We start from the raw sequence: 23306 nt of genomic DNA, 5'->3' as shown, positions 1-23306 counted from the left end.
AGCCAGAGGTATTAAATTATCCAAACCATGCAGATGTCACAGCTTTCTTTAAAAAAATCAGAGCTTCAGATAAACATTCTTACCCATATACCTATATGACTCCTTTGATCACACACACTACACACACAGCAATGAAAACAAAATGCTACTAGGAAGTATCATTGGTTATGTAGCTGAGATAAACTATCACAATAAACGAGGTAACTAAGTTGTCTTCTGAGTTTGCCATCTGGCAAACTGAGGTAGATAGTCAGCAAAGGGGCTTTCAAAAGTCTTCCCTTTGCTCCAGTGATATATTTTATAATCCAGTCAAATATCTTGACTGTCTTTTCACATTGCTGACAAACATTCAAAATACGTGAGTTTAAAAATAAAAAACAAAACACATTCAAAAAAAAAAAAAAAAGCTGAAATACCCAATAAGACATCCAAATTTTCACAAAAGGCTTTGGCTCCCTGTTCATTGTCCTTCGAACAGACTTAAAGGCGAGAATACCTGAACATGGCTCTCTAGATTGGAAAATCATTCTTATCAAAGCGTAGCATGGCCGATGGTGGCTGCAGAACTGAAGGGGACATTTGCTCAGCATCTAGCGGCACTGCAGGGTCTTCACCCTTCCTCGCTGAGGGATCTCCACCTGAATCACTGCCAGCAAAGGAACTGGAGGTCAGGGGCGTGGTGCTTATAACTGAGGACAGGTGTATCTCATCATTGGACTCGTGGGAGAACCTCCCAGAATCCCCAGTCTCGTGGCTGCCTTCACTATTCGCTGAATGCTCAGTATCAGCTACAACACCAAAGGGTCTTGGGAAGCTGGTTGTCTGACCTGGGGAGCTGGGAGAGTCTTCATCGCTGATTAACACAGTAGTGCCTGGCTGGTAAAAGCAGACCGCTTGAGCAAATCTTCTTTGAGGCTAGACAACAATACATAAGACACTATCAGTGATGATAGAGTGCTCTTGAAAAATAATATATGTTTTTACATATTCTATATATTGAGATAGCAATCTGTTCAAATACATGGGTGAAAGGCCATCATCACAAAGGGATTATCTAAGTCAGTAGTTCCCCACCCAAGTGGCTGTACATCAGAAGTGTCCCAAGGCTTCTTCAGTAATTTCTGATGCATATTCCTGCCCCATCCCTTTCTCCACTATCCCCCTTTCCCTGCTGAAAACCACAGCTCTGATTACTATTCCAACTGTCACTTCGGTGATCACGCACCATGGATTTCCACAGAGTCATGCTCGAAATTAATAAAATCATATCCAGAGAGAAATGAAAATTAAAGCATTCATTTACATTTTCCTCTCTTTTTAATTATCATTTCATAATACCGTGGGTTGCCAAAAATTTTTCTCATTTAGATGGGTTACCTGTTCAACTTTTGTCTTCTTGGAATCTTGGAAAAAAAGCCATTTTTTCTTAGAGTTGTTTTTAATTATAGGACCATAGCTATTAATTATAAGATCAGTTCCTCCCTGGAGAAAAAAAAAAAGGAGAAAAAGTAAATATTACAGATTTCAGTTTATGTCAGTATATTTCAGTTTATTTCAGTTTATTTCAGTTTAACATGTAATATGTGGCACACAAAATTTTTAAATGTTAAAAGAAAAAACATCAGAGACATCACTGTTTCTTTTTTCACACAAGCAGTACACAACAAATTCAGGGTATTTGTTAGTGATCAAAAAGACGTAATAGATTTATTCTTAAGAGAAATATATATGCTGAAGTATCTGCTGTGAAGTGTAATAATTCCAAAAATTATTTTCAAACAGTACAGGAAACAAAAATATGAGAAATATACAAGTACGACAAGATACTGACAATTATTTGTACATTCATTACATTATTCTTTCAACCTTTCCACATATTTGGAAAACTTAAAAAGCAGTGGGGAAGAAAAACAATGGGTCTGCATATGCTCAACACTGCTCAACAATGGCAATAAATGGAGGGTCAGTAAGGGAACTGAGAGATCCATTCTCCAAACTGGCTTCTCTGCTTCATATAGGCCTCCCTCTGTTCTGCCTCTTTCTTTCTTTGAGAAAGTGAGTGGGGGAGGGACAGAGGGAGAGAGAAAAACGGTAAGCAGGCTTCGTACCCTCAGCACAGAGCCCGACAAGGGGCTCCAACCCAGGAATCGTGAGATCATGACATGAGCTGAAATCAAGTCAGACACAACTGACGGAACCACCCAGGAGACCCTCTTTTCACTTTAGATTCTCTCTTTTTTTCCCATGTCTTCCTCCTCACACCACTTTTCCTCAGTCCTTTCTCATATCCAGTTCCAAGTTGGTAACAGAACCCCAATGTATTTTAGTACTTCTTTGCTTATTTAGGAGTTTTAGGATCCAATGTTCTAGATTAATTTGTAATAAGTTGAATGGCTTACATGTGTATCAGAAAACACGAGCTAAACCACCAAATTAAACGAATTATTAATAAATTAATAATTAAGTTATTAATTATTAACAAATTAACTAAGTTAAAAAGACAAGAGGAGTAGCAAAAATGAATTCATTATTATTTACTCATATATAGCACTGCGCTACATACAAGGAGGTTGCATCTGTTAAAGATAATTGTATAAAATTTAATATCAACATTTCTTGAGTGTTATTAGACTTCTGTTATTCTAAATTTTAGGGAAGGGCTGGGGAAGAATTTATACTAGGATTTGTCAAACTTTCTATGTAAAGAGTCAAATAGTAAATATTTTAGATTTTGCAGGCCTTATATGGCCTCTGTCCCATTTTCTTCTCTTCTGTTATATATTTTTTTCAAACTACTCTTTAAAAATGTGAAAAAGATTCTTAGCTGGTGATGGACTGGCTTGGGCGAGGTTATAGTTTGTGGATACCTGATTTATACCACATTGGTTATGAGAGTATTATAATAATGCATACTAATGTTGCAATGTGACTAAAAATAATTTTCAGTTGGTGTTCCTAATGCTCATCACTGTACTGTTATTACATATAGTGGAAAGGACATGAAGTAACATCCTCCAATGATATTTCTTTACTATATCCAACCTCCTTAGTCTATAAAGGGAAGGATCTTGAGACATCTACTTAGGTACTCCATATTTTTAAAAATATTGTTTGTACCTGGAATGTTCTGATGTTCAAGGCAGTTAAAAAAATCAACCAAACTAAGTATAAGAATGGATTAATAAAGGGGCGCCTGGGTGGCTCAGTCGGTTAAGCATCTAATTCTTGACTTTGGCTCAGGTCATGATCTCACGGTTCGTGAGTTCGAGCCCCACACTGGGCTCAGGTTATGATCTCACGGTTCTTGAGTTCGAGCCCCACACTGGGCTCTGTGCTGATAGCTGTCTCCCTCTCTCTCTGCCCCTCCCCTGCTTGCTCTTTATCTCTCTCAAAATAAATAAAAATAAACATAAAAGGAGAGGGATTCTGTCTCCCTCTCTCTCTGCCCCTCCCCTGCTTGCTCTTTATCTCTCTCAAAATAAATAAAAATAAACTTAAAAAAAAAAAAGAATGGATTAATAAAAAAACTGCATGCCCAGTAAATACAAGGCAGCTCAAATTATAGTAAATATAGATTAATGACCCTGGTGTCCTTATCTAAGACATGTTAGTTCCATATAACCACATCTAATCGAATTTATGCTAACTTCTCATTTTTTTCTATATCTCTCTAATCCTTTATACCTTTATGCTTTATCTATCCTTATCTTCTTCTCCCCAAATATTTTATGTAAGGAAAAGGAAACTGTTTTACATTTCTTCAAGTAGAGAATGGATGAAATATGCTCAACATATGATTTTTCAGTAGTAAATTTCACACATAAAGGGAAGACGAACTGAGGGAAGGATTATGCAGCAAATCAGTATCTCAGTTCAGAGTACCTTTGCATCAATGAAGCTGTTTGGCATTATCATTGGCATTAAGGATTCTTCATTTTCTACAGCTCCTTCTAGGTTCTTTCCTACTTCATTTCCACTGGCTAGGGAGGCACTAGTACGAGGTAACTGTTGAGTTCCATTCTGTGCCGTCTTGGAAGCAGATGATTTCCTGAAATATTGCAATAGGAAATCTTCTAATTTCATAGGAGATCTAGACAAATGTACCAAATTTGGTCTACAATCACAACTTCGCAAACAGTGGAGTTCTTCAATGCTTGTTTCTCAAATATCTTTAGAAGCAGAGTATTAGATTTTTATCTCCCAACTCACTGCTGCAAACTTTTGTGATTTGAAGAAACTTCTGTATTTCTTTTTGCCCCAATATCTGCTTATATAAAATTACTTTTCACACTTAAGAAAAACCTCAATAGTTACAAAAGTACTATTATTTATTGCTATTGATTATATCAAATTTATGTAGAAAATTATAATTTTAAAATTCACACGTTCCCTTTCAGGTCGGCAGATCGTCCATCACACTAACGTAACAATTCAGGTGCCAGTTAATGATGGTAAATTTACCATAGCACTTTTGCAAGATTTAGGTATCACTAAAACAATGTGCAGAAAAATTTTATAAAAAAATTCTTAAAGTGAGAAACGTATACAGCAAAACTAAGCTAGTTAAATATATAAAAGGATGTTAGAATTCTTTCTTTAACATAATATGCTTTCTGAGTACGTTTTTATGCACAAGTACAAAACTTACAGGGAAAATCTGATAATCAGTGCTAATGGAGGGAGTCTAGTGATAGGGATTATCCAAAAATAATGTGTATCTGAGTTTGCTTTTTTAAAATACAGTAAAAAACTTTAGGATAAATAAAAGCAAAAGCCAAAACATAAAAGGTTAGATACAGACAAATTTACTGAATAATGAGGGTTTAGCCCAAGTCGAACTACAAATAAGACTAACAATTTATACAAAGGACAGATCCCTAATTATTGTATTTGTTTTACCCCATGTCTGGAGAATCCCAAACACGTGTCCTGTGGAGGAAGTGAGGGAGGAGCTCTCAATGGCAGGCTACTTAAGTGTGAAAATATTCCAGAGAGTAAGGAATCTTCTCAATCAGCACATACATCAGATTAAGTGTGCCATTTTAAAAAAGAAACCAAAGGATATATTTTGTACTTCTCAAAATAAAAAGGAAATGAGGAAACTAGGGTCTCATTGAATATTTTATTGGTGGGGCACTTGGGTGACTCAGTCGTTAAGCGTCTGACTGGTTCAGGTCATGATCTCACAGTTTGTGAGTTCAAGCCCCACGTTGGGCTCTATGCTGGCGGTTCAGAACCTGGAGCCTGCTTTGGACTCTGTGTCTCCCTGTATCTCTGCCTCTAGCCGCCTTGCTCTCTGTCTCTCTGTCTCTGTCTCTCAAAAGTAAATAGACATTACATTTTTTTTTCTAAAGAATATTTTATTGGTACAGTTTTTTCAAAGGGCAAAAAAAAATAATCTCCTCCCAAAGTGAGCACATCTCTATAGCAATTAAGAACTGAAATAACATTATTTTAAAGTGGAAAATCCCAGTTGCTCCTGAAGGCCCTTGACCTCAATTTGCTTCCTGTGGTTACTGTAATTTAAATGTTTTTTAACCACCTCAAAGTGTCTAGCAATGGAAACACACCTGGCTTTACTTCTGTATATCAGGATGAGAACGCAGATGAGGATGCAGGTCAAGGCTATGCCAACGCCCACAGCAATGCCAGTCATCGATTTCTGGTCCAGATGGTAATACCCTGAATAAACTAGAAACAGAAACACGTACACTCAGAATCAATCAGAAAAATAAATGGTTCCATTTATCATAATTGATAAATGCTTTTCTGTAACTTTTCTTCCTCTCATAGGAAAAATTTTTGGCAGTATCTGTGTCTAAGCAGAAAAGTATTACTCTTGTATTGGTCATCTCAAAGATCAGTTTATCTTCCCATAACGAAGATTCCAAATACAAGTTCTAAATACTACATTATTACATCAAACATGAACGCCAGTGCATAACTGGCGATAACAGTGCAATGCTGAAAGACACAAGGCATATATGTTTCTTGATGAACCAAAGGGTAGCTTTCATGTCATATTACCTTAAAAGCAGATCTTGTATATTAAAGATTAGTTTTCCATGTACATGTTTGCACTTACTTACCAGGGCTCCTCCAACTTTAATGTGCACATGATCACTAGGAGATATGTTAAAATACAGATTCTGATTCACTACATTGGGGGTGGGGCCCATGATTCTGCACATCTAATCTAACAATCTCTCGGGTGATACTCATGCTGCTAGTCCCTAAACGCTCTGAGTAGCCAGGTATTTGAGAAGTGAATATGAGCCTCGCTCTCCTTTTCCCATGATAAGGTAGCTACCACTGCTACCTCCCTCCAGTGCTTAAAGCTCTGCCCTTTCTCTTTTTTTTCGCTCTCTCCTTCCCTGTCTTTCTCTTCTCTCACCACCCCCCCACACACCTGCACACATAGCAGTAAGATACTGAATGACTACCCGAGGAGCTACACGCCCTGTCAAGTTCAGCTGGCATTTCCTCCATTTAAAGCCCCTCCCTCTCCACAGGCCCACTTCCCCAAAGAGGAGGAAAAGAAGGTGGCTTGTCCTGTACGACAGGAGGCCCTGGTTTCCTTCAGGACATGACAATTGCCCTGAATGGAGTGAGGGTGTCTCTTTAAAGATATTTCTTCTATTTATTGTTTTTCTGGAGAGAAACAACTTTCTCTCTGGAAAGGCTGTTTTTCTGTGGTAAAAACTCTTAATGAAAACCATGCTTTCAGCTTGAACACCACAACCAGCACTGCTGTTTATTTCCACGAAACCTCTCTGGAAGCCTACTCCCATTAGTCCTCGGGCCGTGTGGCTCCTTTGTCTTGGTGGCTGCACAGCTGGGAAGAGAAGTAACTGGGACACAGTGGTCTGAAAACTGCAGTTAATTCTGAGGTAAAGTTTGTTTACTTCTAGAATGCAGGGAACAGCCATGGAGCAACAACTCAAAGAGCTGAGTGCAGGTTTAGGGGTATGGCCGTGCTAGGAGAGGAAAAACAGTACAGAAGAGCTGAAAAAAAAAATACTGTACATTCTTAAGAAAAATCAGTGACTGTGGCAGTATACAGACCTTTGGCATCAGCAGAATCCAAACGCTTGGGCCTCTGATTTGACTCAGAGGTTTCCTTTGGAAGGACTGCCAGTTCCACAGAATTTGAAAAGGGTCCTTCTCCCACCTCATTTGATGCAGATATCTTGACAATGTATACATTTCCTGCCACCAGGTTTTCTAGCAAAGCCATGGTTATTGCCCCTATAAATATATCAAATTACAAATTTAAGTAAACCTTATTTATCTTTTAAAAAAACACACAACCATGACCCTTTATTTGAAAAATGTTTTCCTGATTATAAAAGTAACACATGTTTATTGTAGAACATTTGGAAAATACAGATGTAAATAAGGTGACAATCTCCCTTTGTTAACATTTTGATTTGTGTGTGTGTGTGTGTGTGCACGCGCGTGCATGCGTGTTCGTGCATACATGCATACACACTGTACATGTATGAGTACATACTTCCTACATGAATTTTTTATATTTTAGAGTTTTCGCTTAACGTTGTACCATGCGCACTGCCTCTATATAATCCTTCTCTGTAATTTTGTTTTAGGAGTTTTTTAAAGTTGTATGTATTTTTGTTTAGGTTTTTATATAATGTTTTTTATCCCATCAGATTTTATATATACATAAAATTTGCTCTTTACATACGTATGGATACAAACAGCATTAAAAATTCTTTAGAATATTTCAAACATAGAGAGTATTCTAAAGAGAAAAAAAACTCTTTAGAATATTTCAAACAAAGAGAGAATGGTACAATGAACCCAGATTCAACAGTCATAGTTAGATTTTTTAAATCCAATGTGAAAGTCTTTTTTTCTTTTAGAAAAAGGGATGTTTAGGGATCCTTTAGGGATGTTTAGGGATGCCTGCCTGGCTTAGTCTGTGGGGCATGTGACTCTTGATCTTGAGGTCGTGAGTGTGAGCCCCACACTGGGTACAGAGATTACTCAAAAAAATAAACAAATAAAACGGAAAAAAAAGAAATGTTTAAACTATTTATAGTAATCACTTGTGACAGAGGATCTTGTTCTTACTTCTTAAATAGAAACAACACAATTATTTTTGAAAGTATGAATATATTTCTCACTCTCTCAATCATTATCTAAAATTTCTTGAAAATAAAAAGGAAGGAAAATGCTGAAGTTATGTGGGAACCTCAGAGTGTTGAAGACCTAGATCTCAGATTAACTATCGAAACTACCACTGATATTCTGCTTAGCATCTACTATCCTCCAAAGGAACCATCACTTAAATGTGTATACATATATATATGGTATCAAAAGATCTTTCCTCTGTTGGCATGATGGCTAAGAAGGATTCCTATATGTGTACTGTTATTACTTGTGGGGTCTCTCTGCTCTTGCTCTGCCACTGCACTAAAGTATTTTTTTACAAAAGGGATTCCCACCCTAGGAATTAATTCTAACGTTAATAATGTAGATGTAAGAGTGTCCAACGAGAAAGTTGTCCCAAGCCTGCATTTGTGGGCTGATATTCACAGGGAACCTAGTTTCCCTAAGATGACTTCATCTCACTTTTTCCCCGACTCAGAGCATCCTTATAATGGGCGATGGGCATTAAGGAGGGCACTTGCTGGGATGAACACTTGGTATTATATGTAAGTGATGAATCACTAGGCTCTACTACTGAAACCAATACTACACTGTATGTTAAATAACTTAAATTCAAATAAATAAATTAAAAAAAATAATAGCTTCAAAGAGCTTATAGCAGTCACCCCCAGGCCAGACCTCACTATTCTCCTACACTTGCTAGAGTATATTTCATTATGCATGTGAAATGTGGGGTGATCTCAGAGCTCAGGTCATGATTCAGAGGCCACCTCTGAGGTCACATGGTGTGAGGCAGCTGAAGCAAGTAGCTATGCGAGGGCTGAACATACTTGTTTTCATGTTCTCTGGTTTCAGCTTGGCCTGAAGACAGTGTGAGCTACATGAGTACACAACTGTTAAATAAACAAACTGACCCTTATTTAGAATCAGGAAGAGTCTTTCTATGGCTACCATATTCTCAGCCAGGTGAATTTAAAAAAACAAAGATGTATTGTGACAGGTTACAGTTAACTAGAAGGAAAATCATTTCAATTTCTTCACAATAGACATATAAATAAATTGAGTTTTCATTTTAGCATAGAATACTTTACATTAATTTTTTAAAGTGCTTGGAAAAAACCAATCCCTACCTGAAATTAAAAATCTTTTCATTTAAGTTTTATAAACAGATGAGCTGTGTGGACATGTCCCATGAAAAGAATTGTCCTTCACACAAAAAAGGAAACTAACATTCTGGCTCCTTTCTGAAGAACAAAACCGTTTATTCAAAGCAGTTCCCAAATGTTGAAGTGATATGCCTGTCCCTATATTCTCTCAGCAGACTAGCTCAATCTCAATTAATGTGACTACTCTGGTCCACAGCTGTTCACATGTATCTTAATCTTTAGCTGTTCTGGAGTTTCACAAACCAGACAGTACAATAGCCTCAGTGTTGGATCAATGTTGATCAAATGCTGGCATGCTCCCAACTATGTAATTTGTGACTTGGGGCACGTTACTGAACTTTAATTTCCTCATGGGGGCAATAATTCCCACCTCATATAATTATTAGAAAGCATTAAATAAACTACCACTGGCAAGTCGCTGACATAAGTGTATACACTCAATGAAAGGGAGTCTTCTTCCTCACCTCTGACCTTCCCTTCTTTCCCTTCTGAAAGACAGAAATATTTTGCACATTTGAACAGCTTAAGGTGGCTAGCATAATGCTTCATATAATTCTCAGTAAACGCCAACTGAACTTCTATTAAAATACGAAATACCTGTCACCAAAGGAGTGTTCATTTAGGATAAAAAAGCAAAGGGAAAGATTTTGAGGCTGGAGAAGCACTCCAGAATGCAGTCTCAGAACTCACTTCTGTCTTCACTAAGTGATTGTTTTCTAGTCCTATAGTTTTAAAGATCACGTACATGGTGATTATTTCTTAGTTATACCACTAACTTTTCCACACCTCTCCCATGAATTTAACCCTCACACTGTTTAACCAACCTCTGTACTTGAAAAAACCAAGCCTTTGATTTATCTTGTCAATTTTGCTTCTCTTTTTTCCTTACACTCCGTATCAATCTGCAGCAAATCTAGCATGCTGTTGTTTCAAATTGTGTTCTTATAGCTTCTTACTACCTTCCTCATGATCACTCCTGTCCAAATGCCCATTAACTCTCACGTGGACAGCTGTATGTCCAATGGTCTCTTCAACTTCTACACTTACCTGCTTATAATCAGTTTTTCAGGTGGTTGCCAGAGTAATCCTTTAAAATTTTTTTTAAGGTTTATTTTTTTTATTTTGAGAGAATTGTGAGTGTGAGTCAGGGAGGGGCAGAGAGAAAAGCGAGAATCCCAAGCAGGCTCTACACTTTTAGTGCAGAGCCCAGTGCAGGGCTCTAACTCATGAATCATGTGATCATGACCTGAGCCAAAATCGGACGCTTAACTAACTGAGCCACACAGGAACCCCCAGAGTAATCCTTTCAAAATGTAAATCTGATCAAAGTCTCCAATGTCTTCCATCTCTCCTAGAATAAAATGTGTGGTCTATAAAGTCCAGCCTATAAGATCTGCCCTTGGTTTCCTTCCCCCTGATCTTCTACTGCTTGCTCTGTCCCTTACTCTAGCCTCTCTGGCCTTCTTGTTCCTCTAACATGCTAAGCACACTTCTGTCTCACGGCCTTTGTACTTCCTCCGATATCCACATGGCTCTGCTCAGATGACTTTTCTTCCAAAAGAACTTAACCTTACTACCTCCATCACTTTGTCTCTTCCCCCATTGTAGCTTTCTTTATAACATTAGGACATACCTGAACATTTACATATTTGTTTGTGTGTTACCTGAGATATAAGTTTCAATGGGGAAGGAACACTGTTTTGTTCACTGTAGTACTGCCAACGCCTAGAAAAGAGCCTGTCACACAGTAATCTCTCAGTAAGAATTCATTTAATAAATCAATTTGTTCCTACTATTGGTATTCTATTTGCCAAATGTTGAGTTAAATGGATTCCTTTACTGAAGGACTTTAATTTCCAGTGTGAATCCCTAATAGGCGGAAATGATATCTTTATTTAGACCATATTTATTTATTCATAGAACTTTTTTTTTTTTTGAACAAGGGACATCTTGGATAATCTTGGGACACTCACGTTATGAGAAATAGAGTTCAGGAATTGCTATAGTATAGGGCATAATTTCTCAGTGCCTTTTAGATTTTAAAATAATTGACTAGTTTGTGATGATTTACTGCAGATCAGGAAGGTAAAGACTATAATTTCTGAATCACTTTAAATTATACACAAGTATAATTTCATATCACATTTCTGCCCCATCATTTCACCATGTACAATTTTAGCCACAAATATCATCTGGTCATCATGAACATTTTTTTAAATGTTTTCACTAATGGAGAGGACTGGGTCACTCACTCGGTTGAGTGTCCAACTTCAGCTGAAGTCATGATCTTACAGTTTGTGGGTTTAAGCTCTGCGTCAGGCTCTGGGCTGACAGCTCAGAGCCTGCAGCCTGCTTTGGAATCTGTGTCTCCATCTTTCTCTGCCCCTCCCCTGCTCACACTCTCTCTCTCTCTCTCTCTCAAAAATAAACATAAAAAAACTTTTTTTAACGTTTTCACTAATGAGAAAATCTTATTCCACTTGGTAATAAATATGTGAGTTAAATATACACATAAAATGTATAATAAAATATGTATAGAAGATTAATAGATATATAGGAAAGAAATACTGATATTTTTCCTCTTCCTTTTCCCTCATCTTTCTATCCTTTTACCTTTTCTGAAAGTTGCCATAATTAGACATGAAAGACCATTTTACATTCTATTTCTTTCTTTAAATGTCATGTTGTGGTTTTGCTTTTGGTTTAAAAGGGGTGCCTCCGGGGTGCCTGGGTGCCAACCTCAGCGCGTTGAGCGTCTGACTTCGGCCCAGGTCATGATGTCACAGCTTGGCTCGTGAGTTCGAACCTCGCATCCAGCTCTGTGCTGACAGCTCAGAGCCTGGAGCCTGTTTCTGATTCTGGGTCTCCCTTTCTCTCTTCTCCTCCCCCACTCACGTTCTGTTTCTCTCTCTCTCTCCCTCAAAAATAAACATTAAAAAAATTTTTTTAAATAAAAGTGGATGACTCAAACCATTTATGTTTTTTGCTCTCAAAAAAATAAATTCAATGGTTTTTTTTTTACCTATATTATTCATTTTGTCCTCTATGAAATACTAACATTAGCTATAACAAGGCGTTCTCTATACTTAACAAAAGACAAACGCTTTTTGCTAAGAATGTGTCTTAAAATCACAAAAGTAGGATAATGGCAAAAATAGATTTTTTCTCCCATGCATGATTATATAGTTAGAAAGGCTTATATAGATGTAAAAACCTGCAATTACAATCCATTTCACTACTGGGTCATCAGTGAGGCAAAATACTGTTTTCTGAACCTTGTTTGAAACTGACAAATGAATGCAATGAAAGGAACCAAAACAAAATACTGTTTCTTTTTAGCCAGGTACAAATGAAGAGCTAAAGGGAATATGTGCTTCTGTGATAAATTACTTACTTATAAGATTAATTACTTATAAATAACACCTCATTAAATCAAGTTTGTCAAATGTGTCAATAAATCATTTTGGAATTAACTAAAACTAAAGTATACATTTAAAGAATACTGTGGTAGCCTGTAAGACTAATAGCCCTAAATAAATGGTGCCTCTGTCTATCCACACCCAAGGGCAGTGCTCTCCCACACTAACTCTGGGCTTGCCTATCTGATTTGCCTTGCCCAGTGGGACATTAGCAAATATGAAACAAGCAGAGGCTTGCAAAGCTTTGTACGTGCAGCTTCCTCCCTCTCCTCCTGATGCTGGAACTCTCTCCTGCTGTTTTTAAGCTACCCATACTCTGTTGAAATCATGAGATGATTTTAGTCTCATGAGTGACCTCAGAAGAGACCAAGAGAAAGACTGCCCAGCTGATCCCAGTCCAAATTGCTGACTCACAGAACTGTGAGAAAATAAGATGGCTAATTTTTAAAGTGGTTTATTAGGAAGCAATAGATCAATTGATACACACATAAAACTGCACTGCTGTCAAGTACTTATTACATTCAAGTTTCTTCAGTGACCAGGAAATCATTACTTAGTGGAGCTTCTACAGAATGAAAAATATGAATATATGACTCTTAAAATTCCAACTAAAGTCACCACTTGTTTGTTTTACATTTGCATAGAGAGTTTTATATTATATCCACACGAGTTTTATATTATATCCACACCTATTTTAATTAGGTAAATACTCCCTTCAAAAGGTAAAATGTATGAAGAAATATAAACACTGTAAAGTGTTTAGAATATGTAGATGGCCAACAAATTTCCTTCTTAAAATCCTTCTTAAGTTTTTAATTGCTTGGCAAGCTGTTCTTTTCCCAGTATGCATGTCTGAATTAAGGAAGCGCCAAAATAATAAAGCTTTACCATTTATGTGATGGCCCATCTGAAAACTGGTATGTGAGACTTGTCCAAATGGAAGATTCAAAAATTTAAAAAGGATAGAATGATAAAAGCATGCAGTAAGAATGTTAAAATGTTTTAGAATTTAGTTTTTCTCAGCTAAAAATAAAAATCAGTGTTACAAAAACTAAATTCAGTGTTCCTATGTCCCATTCAGCTTTTCCCTGTCCTTAAGTGGACCCTAGTTATTTTTATGGGCCAATTTATTTGTATGTGGGCCGTTTTAGTAGCTGTATACAGGTCTGCTACCTTCAACCAGGTCTTCTTCCAGCGTTTGCTACTCCAGGGTAAGACACACCACCACCAGAAATCTAGTAATCATCTGTAACGATTCTCCCTTCCTTACCCCTCTCCTTCTCTACATAAACTACCCAGTCCTGTCAAGTTCACCTCCCCTGTATCTTTTGACTGTCCTCTCCTTTCCATCTCAATCCTCAGTGATCTCATCCAGGCTTATTGTCTCTTTCCTGGACCACTATAGAGACCTCCTAGTCTCTGCATTACTCTTACCCATTTCTCCTGGACCAAACCCCTTCTATTCACAATATTCAAAAGTGATCTTTCTGGAATGTGAATCACATACTCATGCTTAAGATATGCTGATGGCTTCCCAATGCTCTCTGAATAAAACCCCTGAGGCTCTGGGGAGCTCAGTCAGTTGAGCTTCCCACTCTTGATCTCAGCTCAGGTTATGATCTCACGTTTGGTGAAATAGAGCGCAGAGCCTGCTTGGGATTCTCTCTCTCCCTCTCTCTGCCCCTTTCCCACTCATGCTTTCTTTCTTAAAATAAAGAAATAAGTAAATAAACATTAAAAAAAAAAAAAAAAGCCCTGGGGAGCCTGGGTGGCTCAGTCAGTTGAGCATCTGACTTAGACTCAGGTCATGATCTCACAGTTCGTGAGTTCAGGCCCTGCGTCGGGCTCTGTGCTGACAGCTCAGAGCCTGAAGCCTGCTTTGGATTCTGTCTCCCTCTCTCTCTGCCCCTCCCCCACTCATGCTCTGTCTCTCTTTCAAAAATAAACATTAAAAAAATTGTTTTTAAAAAGCCCAAATCCTTAATAATTTGTTATTTGATAAATATAAATTTAAAATAAACTATATCCTTCTTTCCATTTGTTTCCTTATCATCAGTAACCTTACTTTCCATCTTCTTTGATAATTTATGATATTTACCTTCTCGGTGTAGGACCTGCCATTCTCCTGCAATCCAGGCCTTCCTGGACGCATACAAGATGGTATACCGTGTGACCACGGTCTCTGGGCCATCAGGGGGTTTCCAAGAAACCAGAGCAGTGTCATCCTCTATCAAGGTCACTTTTACTCCAACCGGTGGGCCTGCTGGGGCTGTGCACACATGTAAAAAATACTGTATTACCAGGATTAAATGGTGATAAACACTCAAATACCCAGTTAATAGATGGATAGTCATGGAAGAGTTAGAAAAACTAGAAACCACTATAAAAAAATCTCAGCATCACAGCTATTACAGATCACTAGTGATAAGGGTAAAATACTATTTTTTTTCTTCTTTTTCTGAGAGGTAATTTCATTTTTATAATGTTTAAAACATCATGAAAAAGGATATGGTAGATTCCTAGATGGGGAATTACTGAATCAGAGGGTGTAAGCATGTTTAGGACTTTTGATATTGTTTTGCCAAACTGATAACTAGAAAAGTTTACGATTCCACCAGTAGCAACTGCCCATTAAATATTGAGTCTCATACCCCGTTTAGGTATTGAATTTAAACTACATTTATTACTAAAATGTACAGAATATATATTTGGCTGACCCAGGAAGCCACTGAAGGAAATACTTCTGAGACTAAAATATTTAGTTATTCTCCAAAAAGTTGTGAATCAGTGAGTTTACAGGGCAGACTTTAGACTAATGATTTGTATCTGGGAAAGCAGTAAAATCTTGGGTTTTAGTTGACCCCAGTTTAATATGAACTAAAAGTATGAAGAGCTGGGTTTTGGTACCACATCACATATGGGAATACAGCCAAAACCACAGTAAAGAGGCCCTATGTTCACTGGAGTAAATGTCCTTCCTTTGTTTCTCTCAGCATAATTAGAACAGAGCCGCAATGGTCCTTATATAGATCATCCATTCCTTTACCTTCATCCTAGAGAAAAGGAAATTCAGTCCCACAGACATGAAATACCTCAGCAAGAGGCACAGGTAAGCTACAGAAATGGTGCTCAGTCAGGGATCACATTCACCGCACTGTGCACATAACCTACCACTCACATTTGCTCTAATGTGGGCTCCTAACATCATTAAATACACTATTTCCTTCCATTTTTAATTATTTGGGTGCAGTCTTGAATAGCACACCTGATTTTAGAAAATTTAATGTTCCCTAAAGAGAGGGGCTAGAATTAAGCCCATCTACTTGTGCAATACATGCGGTAAGAGGAACTTTTTAAAAAATATATACTAAAAAAATAAATTTCAAAAGTTAAGAAACAAAACAAATGCATACTGGTCAACCAAGGTGGCAACGAGGGTAGTATCTTTTTTAAAGCAACACATATATATTTTTACACATTTAGATAACTGTTTTTACCTTCTGGAAGCGTAGAATGGTAGACAACAGGGCTCCAGGGACTGGAAAGCTGATCCACATGCAATCGTACAGCAAATTCATATTTGGTGTTGGGTTCTAGACCCTGAACTAACATGTGAGTTTCTGATCTATAATAACGAGCAATGAAGTCGTTAATGCTGGTAGTGCATTGTTTCTAAAAGATTATCAGTATTTCCAGTCAATATAGGTAAAGCATACTGTTCTTATTTATCACCTCATTTTCTTTAAAACAATTTTTTAGCCTAAAAGAGCAATCTCATTTGACTATTAAAATACTACATTTGGTACTATCCTATATAAATTAGCCTACAAATTGCCTCTGTGAAAGGAAACTAGGAAATTAGCCGTATAGAAATGTCCCAATACAAAATGATTTCCTCTGAAATACTACAAGTCAAATCATTCTTTTTTTAAAGTTTATTTATTTTGAGAGAGAGAGAGAGAGAGCAAGCATGAGTGGGGGGGGTAGGGAGGGGCAGGTAGCTGGGGGGGGGGGGGAGGGACAGAGAGAGAATCCCAAACAAGCTCTGTGCAGGCAGCCCCTGAGGTGGGGCTCCATCCCACAAACCTTGAGATCATGACCTAAGCTGAAACCGAGTCATACACTTAACCAACTGAGCCAGTCAGGCGCCCCATCAAATCATTCTTTTAAATCATAATGATGGGCATCTTTCTAACTATAACCAAGAAAACAGAATACTCGTTTTATTTTTTGATGCTAGCATAAAAATGGTCTTTTGTTTCTTCCTTTAACTATGCTAACTTTAGCCACTTGAAAGTAATACTAGCTTCTCATCTAATCTTACTGCATGAGGCTGGGGAAACAACAACAAAAAATCATTTACAGAAACTAAATGTCAAAAGATACAGTTTTCAGAACTCGATATGGTAAAGATGCAAAACTCCCAGCCGTTTTATAAGTAAGGGAAGTCCTGAGACAATTGCTTTCAGGTAAAGCTTAAGCTGGCTGAAGATGGTAAGAAACAAGTATGAGTGGGGAGAAGAGCAAAGAAAAACACTATTAATAGAAGCTACATACGTTTGAAGGTATAGAACCAAAGAAGCGTTCTGCAGGCCGACAGGGTTACAGCGGATGGTGTAGTTAATTATTTGTGCAGTGGTGAACGCAGGCCTCCTCCAGTGCAGGAAGATGGAAGATGAGGTGTTAGCCTTCGCATAGAGATGGTGGGGTGGTGGTGGAGGAGGAACCATGCGATCACGAACAGCTATTGAAAAAGACAATGTTACTTTACTGCATGGCATAAAATTACTATAGAAAGTGGCAAAATGATAAAATCCTAACTCCCCACAATATAAGTTGGCTGTAAGTCTTTCTTCCACTAAAGTGGTTCATAGATACACCTAGAGATGTATCATTTAATTCTCAGCAACTCTTCCATGAGTTAGAGAAGGAATCAAATATTATCAATACTTAGATTGTAAAACAGAAGCACTGAGAAGTCAAACTACCAGCCTGAAACATCCAGAAGGCCAGCAATGGACTTAAAATTAAACCCAAACCCTCTTTAGTAGCAATAAGCCCTAACAGGTCTTAGCACAAGTAAAACTGAACAGAAATTGGAAGAAAGTATTAGCCTCAAGGTTAAAGCAGAAGGTATTCAGGGTTATTTTTCCCAGTTAAATTTCTAATGGTCTTTTGCTTGCAAAAGTAAAATAGGTTCTTATAATTAAATACATCTCACTTAAATATTTATTTTGAGCAGGTACTTGCTGAAGATAACTATGTTAGGCACCATGGAAGATATAAGACCACCAACGATTCCAACTAGTAGTGAGACTTAAATCTACAGAAGGAAGAGGAGAAAAAAGACTGTGGACCATACAGAGTTAAAATGTGCTACCATAACTCTTACTTACACACGCATCCTGGAGTGCTGACTGTCTGGTCTGCCTGATAGCCATCTTCTATGTTGTTGTAAGCCAGTAGCCTCACGTGGTATTTTCTTCTGGGGTCTATAAAGAAACTGACAGGTAATAATTTGGTCCAGCCTTCTAGATATCACCAAAGGTTCTAGAACCTTTCTAGATTTTGGTTCAAAAATCTTCTGAATGCCTCACAGTTTGAGATGTTTTTTTCCTTTCCCTATCCAATATAGTGACTCAGCAATTCACCTTAGTATGACCTTGCTAGTGTGACTATTAGTTATTTAAAATTTTACTTAACCTCATTTCAGATAGTAACATTACCACTATTACTCTTCCTCCTCCTCCTCCTCCTCAACTGACCAGAGACAGATTCTTGATTCTAAAAGGCAACCTGATGGATCACTTATAAGAGGTTATGTGACATAGAAGTTTTTTGTTTAGTTATTTGAGGGTGGCTAACTTGAAAACATGGAAATCAAAGTGAGACTATTTCCTCTCAAAGGTAAGAAGAAATATAATCGTCATCCCTTGATACCTTTAAAAATTTTCATAACCATGCGTTATTTATCTCAATGTGTGCCCTTTCCAGAATCTGATTTTCAAGCTGACCCCTAAATTCACCAAGAAAGAAGAGCTGGAGCTCCCTCTACTGGTGTTCATTCACAGTCACAATATGAAAACCAAATTCCATCCCATGCACACAAAAACAAAAAAAAAAATTCAGGTTTTTGAGGATATAAATGGTTATACATTTTAAGTGATACATTTTAGAACATATTCAAGAAGTTTAATGATACAAATATATTTCAGTATGACTGTTTATTATAACATTTAATTATAGAATACTTACTTGGGACAAAAATAAACACTATTGAGAAATACTGTATTTTTCTCCCCCAGCTTTGTTGAGGTACAGTTAATAAATAGAAGTTGTATATATTTAAGGTATACAAGGTGATGCTTGACATATGTATACATTGTGAAGTGACTACTACAATTGAACTCATAAACATAGCTATCATCTCACATAGTTACCATTTTGTGTGTGTATGTATATTGAAAACAAGATCTACACTTTTAGTAAATCTCAAGTATATAATACAGTATTGAAAGCTATTATAGTCCCCATGCCATGATAGTACTTAAGATCTCTAGAACTTATTCACCTTACATAAGTGAAACTTTGCACCCTTGAGCAACATCTACCCATGTCCCCCACCCCTGAGCCCCTGGTAATCACCATTCTACTCCCTGCTTCTATGGGCTCAACTGTTTTGGATTCTGCACATTAGTGAAATCATACAGTAATTGTCTTTCTGTGTCTGGTGTATTTCACTATGCATAATATCCTCTAGGTTCGTTCATGTTGTGCAAATGGCAGAATTTTCTTCTTTTTTTTTTAAGGCTGAATAATATTCCATTGTGTACATATGCCATGTTTTCTTTATGCATTCACCTGTCAGAAGACATATAGGTTGTTTTTATATTTTGGCTACTGTGAAAAATGCTGCAGTGAACATAGGGGTGCAGCTACCTCTTCCAAGATACTGATTTCATTTCCTTTTGATATATATCCAGAAGTAGGACTGCTGGATCATATAGTAGTTATATTCCTAATTTTAATGTATTCCTATATAATACTTGTCTAAATTATAATAAACGCAGAAATACATTCTACATTTCATAAGGGAAAAATCATCCTTTATATACATATCTCTGATGTGGAAAAACTTAGACTAAACGGATAAAAATAATTGTAGAGTGAATTTAAACATTTAAAAATCCAAAAATAAAATGTAAAGTTTATTAAAATTTTCAAAATAATTTAAGAGTTTGTACATTTAAAAACTGATATATCCTAATATTTAATATTAAAATGCATTAAAAGGAGAACAATTTATACAACTTAGAACATTTCTATATTTATTAAAAAGTAGGAAGACTAATATTTGATTATACTAAAAAAATGCTTTTTGAGACATTATCTCATTTGAGTACAACAAAATTCTATAATATATATGTTATTCCCATTCTATAAACCGTGGTACCAAGGTATTGACTAGATGTCCAGGGTTACACAAAGCTAAACTAACATATTTCTATGACCACGAACATATAGGGTCCTTTAAATTTACACAAATACATGGACTTTTGTCATAACAGGTAAGTCTGTCTCCTTAGAATGAATTTTAAAATAGAAATATTTTAAAACATTTTATAAAATAATTGCAGAAAACACAGAAATATATTTGGATTTCATTACTCAATGATTTCCAACATTTAGCACTAAAATTCTAAGATTCAAAGATTTCTGTTCAGATTAATGGCTACTTAATTTAATTTAATTTAATTTTTTAACGTTTTATTTATTTTTGAGACAGAGAGAGACAGAGCATGAACGGGGGAGGGGCAGAGAGAGAGGGAGACACAGAATTGGAAGCAGGCTCCAGGCTCTGAGCCATCAGCCCAGAGCCCAACGCGGGGCTCGAACTCACGGACCGCGAGATCGTGACCTGAGCTGAAGTTGGCCGCTTAACCGACTGAGCCACCCAGGCGCCCCAATGGCTACTTAATTTTAATCTGTGTTCTTCTTTCCTTCCTCCTAACATACTGCTAAACTCCTTAGTCAACTGAATCCTGAGTGTCATCTTACAAATACTCCCTCTGAAGGGGTACAAATGGAATTCATTTGGCTCTCTGCAGTCTAGTTCTTCAAACATATTTATTGTCTCTACTCAATCAGAAGAGTATCTTTAGGAAAGTCTCCTGGGAGTGGGACATGATGCCAGGAATTAGGAAATACTGAAAAGGAAGGATGGATGAGACAGAGTTTGACTAAAGTAGCTCACATTCTCAAGAAGCCAGACATGGATATGGCCAGCTCTCACAGAAAGCTAATTTTTTTCAAATATTTATTTATTTTTGAGAGAGAATGAGAGAGACAGAGAATCCCAAGCAGGCTCTGCACTGTCAGCTCAGAGCCCGATGTGGGGCTCAAACTCACGAACCGTAAGATTACCTGAGCCAAAATCAAGAGTCAGTCGCTTAACCAAGTGAGCTATCCAGGGGCCCAACAAAAAGCTGATTTTGATGAGGGTTATGAGTCTGGGTGGAGAGATTAATCTTTTTTTCCATTGTGCAAACAATCAATCAACACTTCATGAATATTTCTCTTCAACGGTTATTTTTAGTCCTAAAATTGATTTCATTTTCCCTTTTTCCTCTTTAAAAAAACAAGCTGCCTACATTAAATTCTAAACCCCAAATTCACCTTTTCTTGTTGATCAGACAGAAGAGGCCTATGTATCCTGAGAAAATGAAAGAAAAGAGTTGCTCCCTGAACACACCCAGCACCTGTACGACCCACTCGGCATAGACTCTATAACCAGCCAGCATGAGGAGGAGCAGTCTTCTGGTGCCCATCTGGAAATCACCAAGTCACCAGAGCAACCATCTCAGTGCTGGGTTCCTTCCCCTGCTCGTTTCCATGAGATCAGGAAAAGGCAAGTTATTAGACTAGCAAACCAACTACATCAGGTGCATGAGATTCCTTTGTATCCACACACACAAAAGTACAAGATCCAGGATAATTTTGCAAACGGTTTTAGCGGAAAAAATTAGAACAGAAGACATACGATGTGGAAAAAAAAAATCTAAGAGAGAAAATCCATTTAATGTTTGTTCACATCTGATCAACTCTTTATGCTTTTCAAAGAATCTCATTTAAAAAAATAAAAGTGACAGGTTGGGGACCATACTGAGCAGTGGGCCATGTGCATTTGCCATGTGCTCCTTCCTGTAAGGCTTTAAGAAATAGTATTCCAACCTCAAAATCTAGTCACTAAATAATTTTGGTTTGTTAATCCAGAGACCCTGGAACAACATGGCCCATTTTTATGCATCATTTATTAGAAATTTGATGTCATGGACCCAGGGAACCAGAGCCCTCAAATAATAATGTCAAGATGAACATTATCAGGCCATAGAGTTATCAGCTAAGAAAGAAAACAGGACACCTACACAATGAAAACAAAATTAAAGTAAAAAAAAACCACAAAACATCTGTTAGGACCAACTTATTAAATATAGTTAAATGCATAAGTAATATACCTTAGCATAAGTAGCACAAGTACTCAAACTCTACAGTTCTGAAAAAACCCTCCATTGCATAAAGGACAGAGCAGAGACCCAGGATCAACACTGAAATGACACAGAGAACCAGTTTCCAAGGCCTGCTAACGGCCCTTCTTGAGTCAATCATTGCCACATATGTGGTGCTTGGTTACATGAGACTCAGCAGACTTAGGCTATATGTGGTTTAGGGGGAAAACAGCAGAGTCAGGAAGAGCAGCCACAAAGAATAGTACAGGCCTTCCCAAAACCCAGTGAGGGAAAAAGGAGAAAGGGAGAGAGTTGGTTCCATTTGCTTCAAAACTCAACACAAGGGGCATAAAAACCACTCATGAGAGTTAATTCTTAATGGTCTCAGGAGTGATGGCTCAGATAGGTAGTACTTGGATTTATGGTTAACCTTGCTCAAAGATTTAGCAATATATAGAGATGAAAGATCAAGAAAGAAAGCTCAAATTAACACTAATCTCTAGTGAGTGTCAGCTTAAGTTAACATGACCATGGTCCCAGCCAGAATAACTTGTACCTTTTATTACAAAGTCAACCTTTGGCAGAAAAATGAAGATCTCCTTCCTAAAAGATTGTTATGGCTACACCCCTTCTCTTTTCTCCTCTGGCTCTAGGACTTGCCTCACCTTCTTTCCTTTCTGATTCATTCTCACTACCAACCCTTCCACCCTGGTGTGTTTCACATCAGGAGGCATCAGAACCAGAAGTCTGGTCACAGGTATCAAACAAACATTTATCAAGTACCTACTCAAAGTCAGGCACTATATGAAGACTCAAGGATTAGGAAGCCATTTTAATTGCTTTTAATTTCAGTCTACCAGAGTATAGACTGGCAAATGAATATTCTGTATGTATTATTTACTAAACATACAGTCTTGAGCATATTTTTTAGTTTGCTAAGCCTTGTCATTTTCATTTGGAAAATAGAGATATAATCCCTTACAGGGATTTTAAGAGTCCCAAATGAAATTATGCCTATTAAAAACTCTGTACAGTTCCTATAATTACTAAACGTCCAATATTATTGTTGTTATAATAATGAG

At 37.3% G+C, this 23306-nt stretch overlaps 1 protein-coding gene across 1 annotated transcript in view; it reads right to left on the bottom strand.

Annotated features, from left to right (window-relative positions):
• Positions 1-289: 289 nt before the first annotated feature.
• The window catches only part of PRTG (protogenin), a 123427-nt gene continuing 100410 nt past the window's right edge, over positions 290-23306 (bottom strand). The window contains exons 12-20 of the mRNA XM_042941947.1: positions 18115-18210; positions 17276-17462; positions 16216-16343; positions 14817-14987; positions 7066-7248; positions 5571-5691; positions 3883-4048; positions 1378-1482; positions 290-915 (exon numbers count right to left, since the gene is read on the bottom strand). Of these exons, the coding sequence (XP_042797881.1) occupies positions 511-915; positions 1378-1482; positions 3883-4048; positions 5571-5691; positions 7066-7248; positions 14817-14987; positions 16216-16343; positions 17276-17462; positions 18115-18210 (1562 nt within the window). The 3' untranslated portion in view covers positions 290-510. The remainder of the gene's footprint in view (positions 916-1377; positions 1483-3882; positions 4049-5570; positions 5692-7065; positions 7249-14816; positions 14988-16215; positions 16344-17275; positions 17463-18114; positions 18211-23306) is intronic.

This window comes from Panthera leo, chromosome B3 (genome assembly GCF_018350215.1).
Source record: "Panthera leo isolate Ple1 chromosome B3, P.leo_Ple1_pat1.1, whole genome shotgun sequence".
Lineage (NCBI taxonomy): Eukaryota > Metazoa > Chordata > Mammalia > Carnivora > Felidae > Panthera > Panthera leo.
The sequence above is the reverse complement of the archived record's forward strand: the minus strand, read 5'-3'. Positions and strand labels throughout refer to the sequence as shown.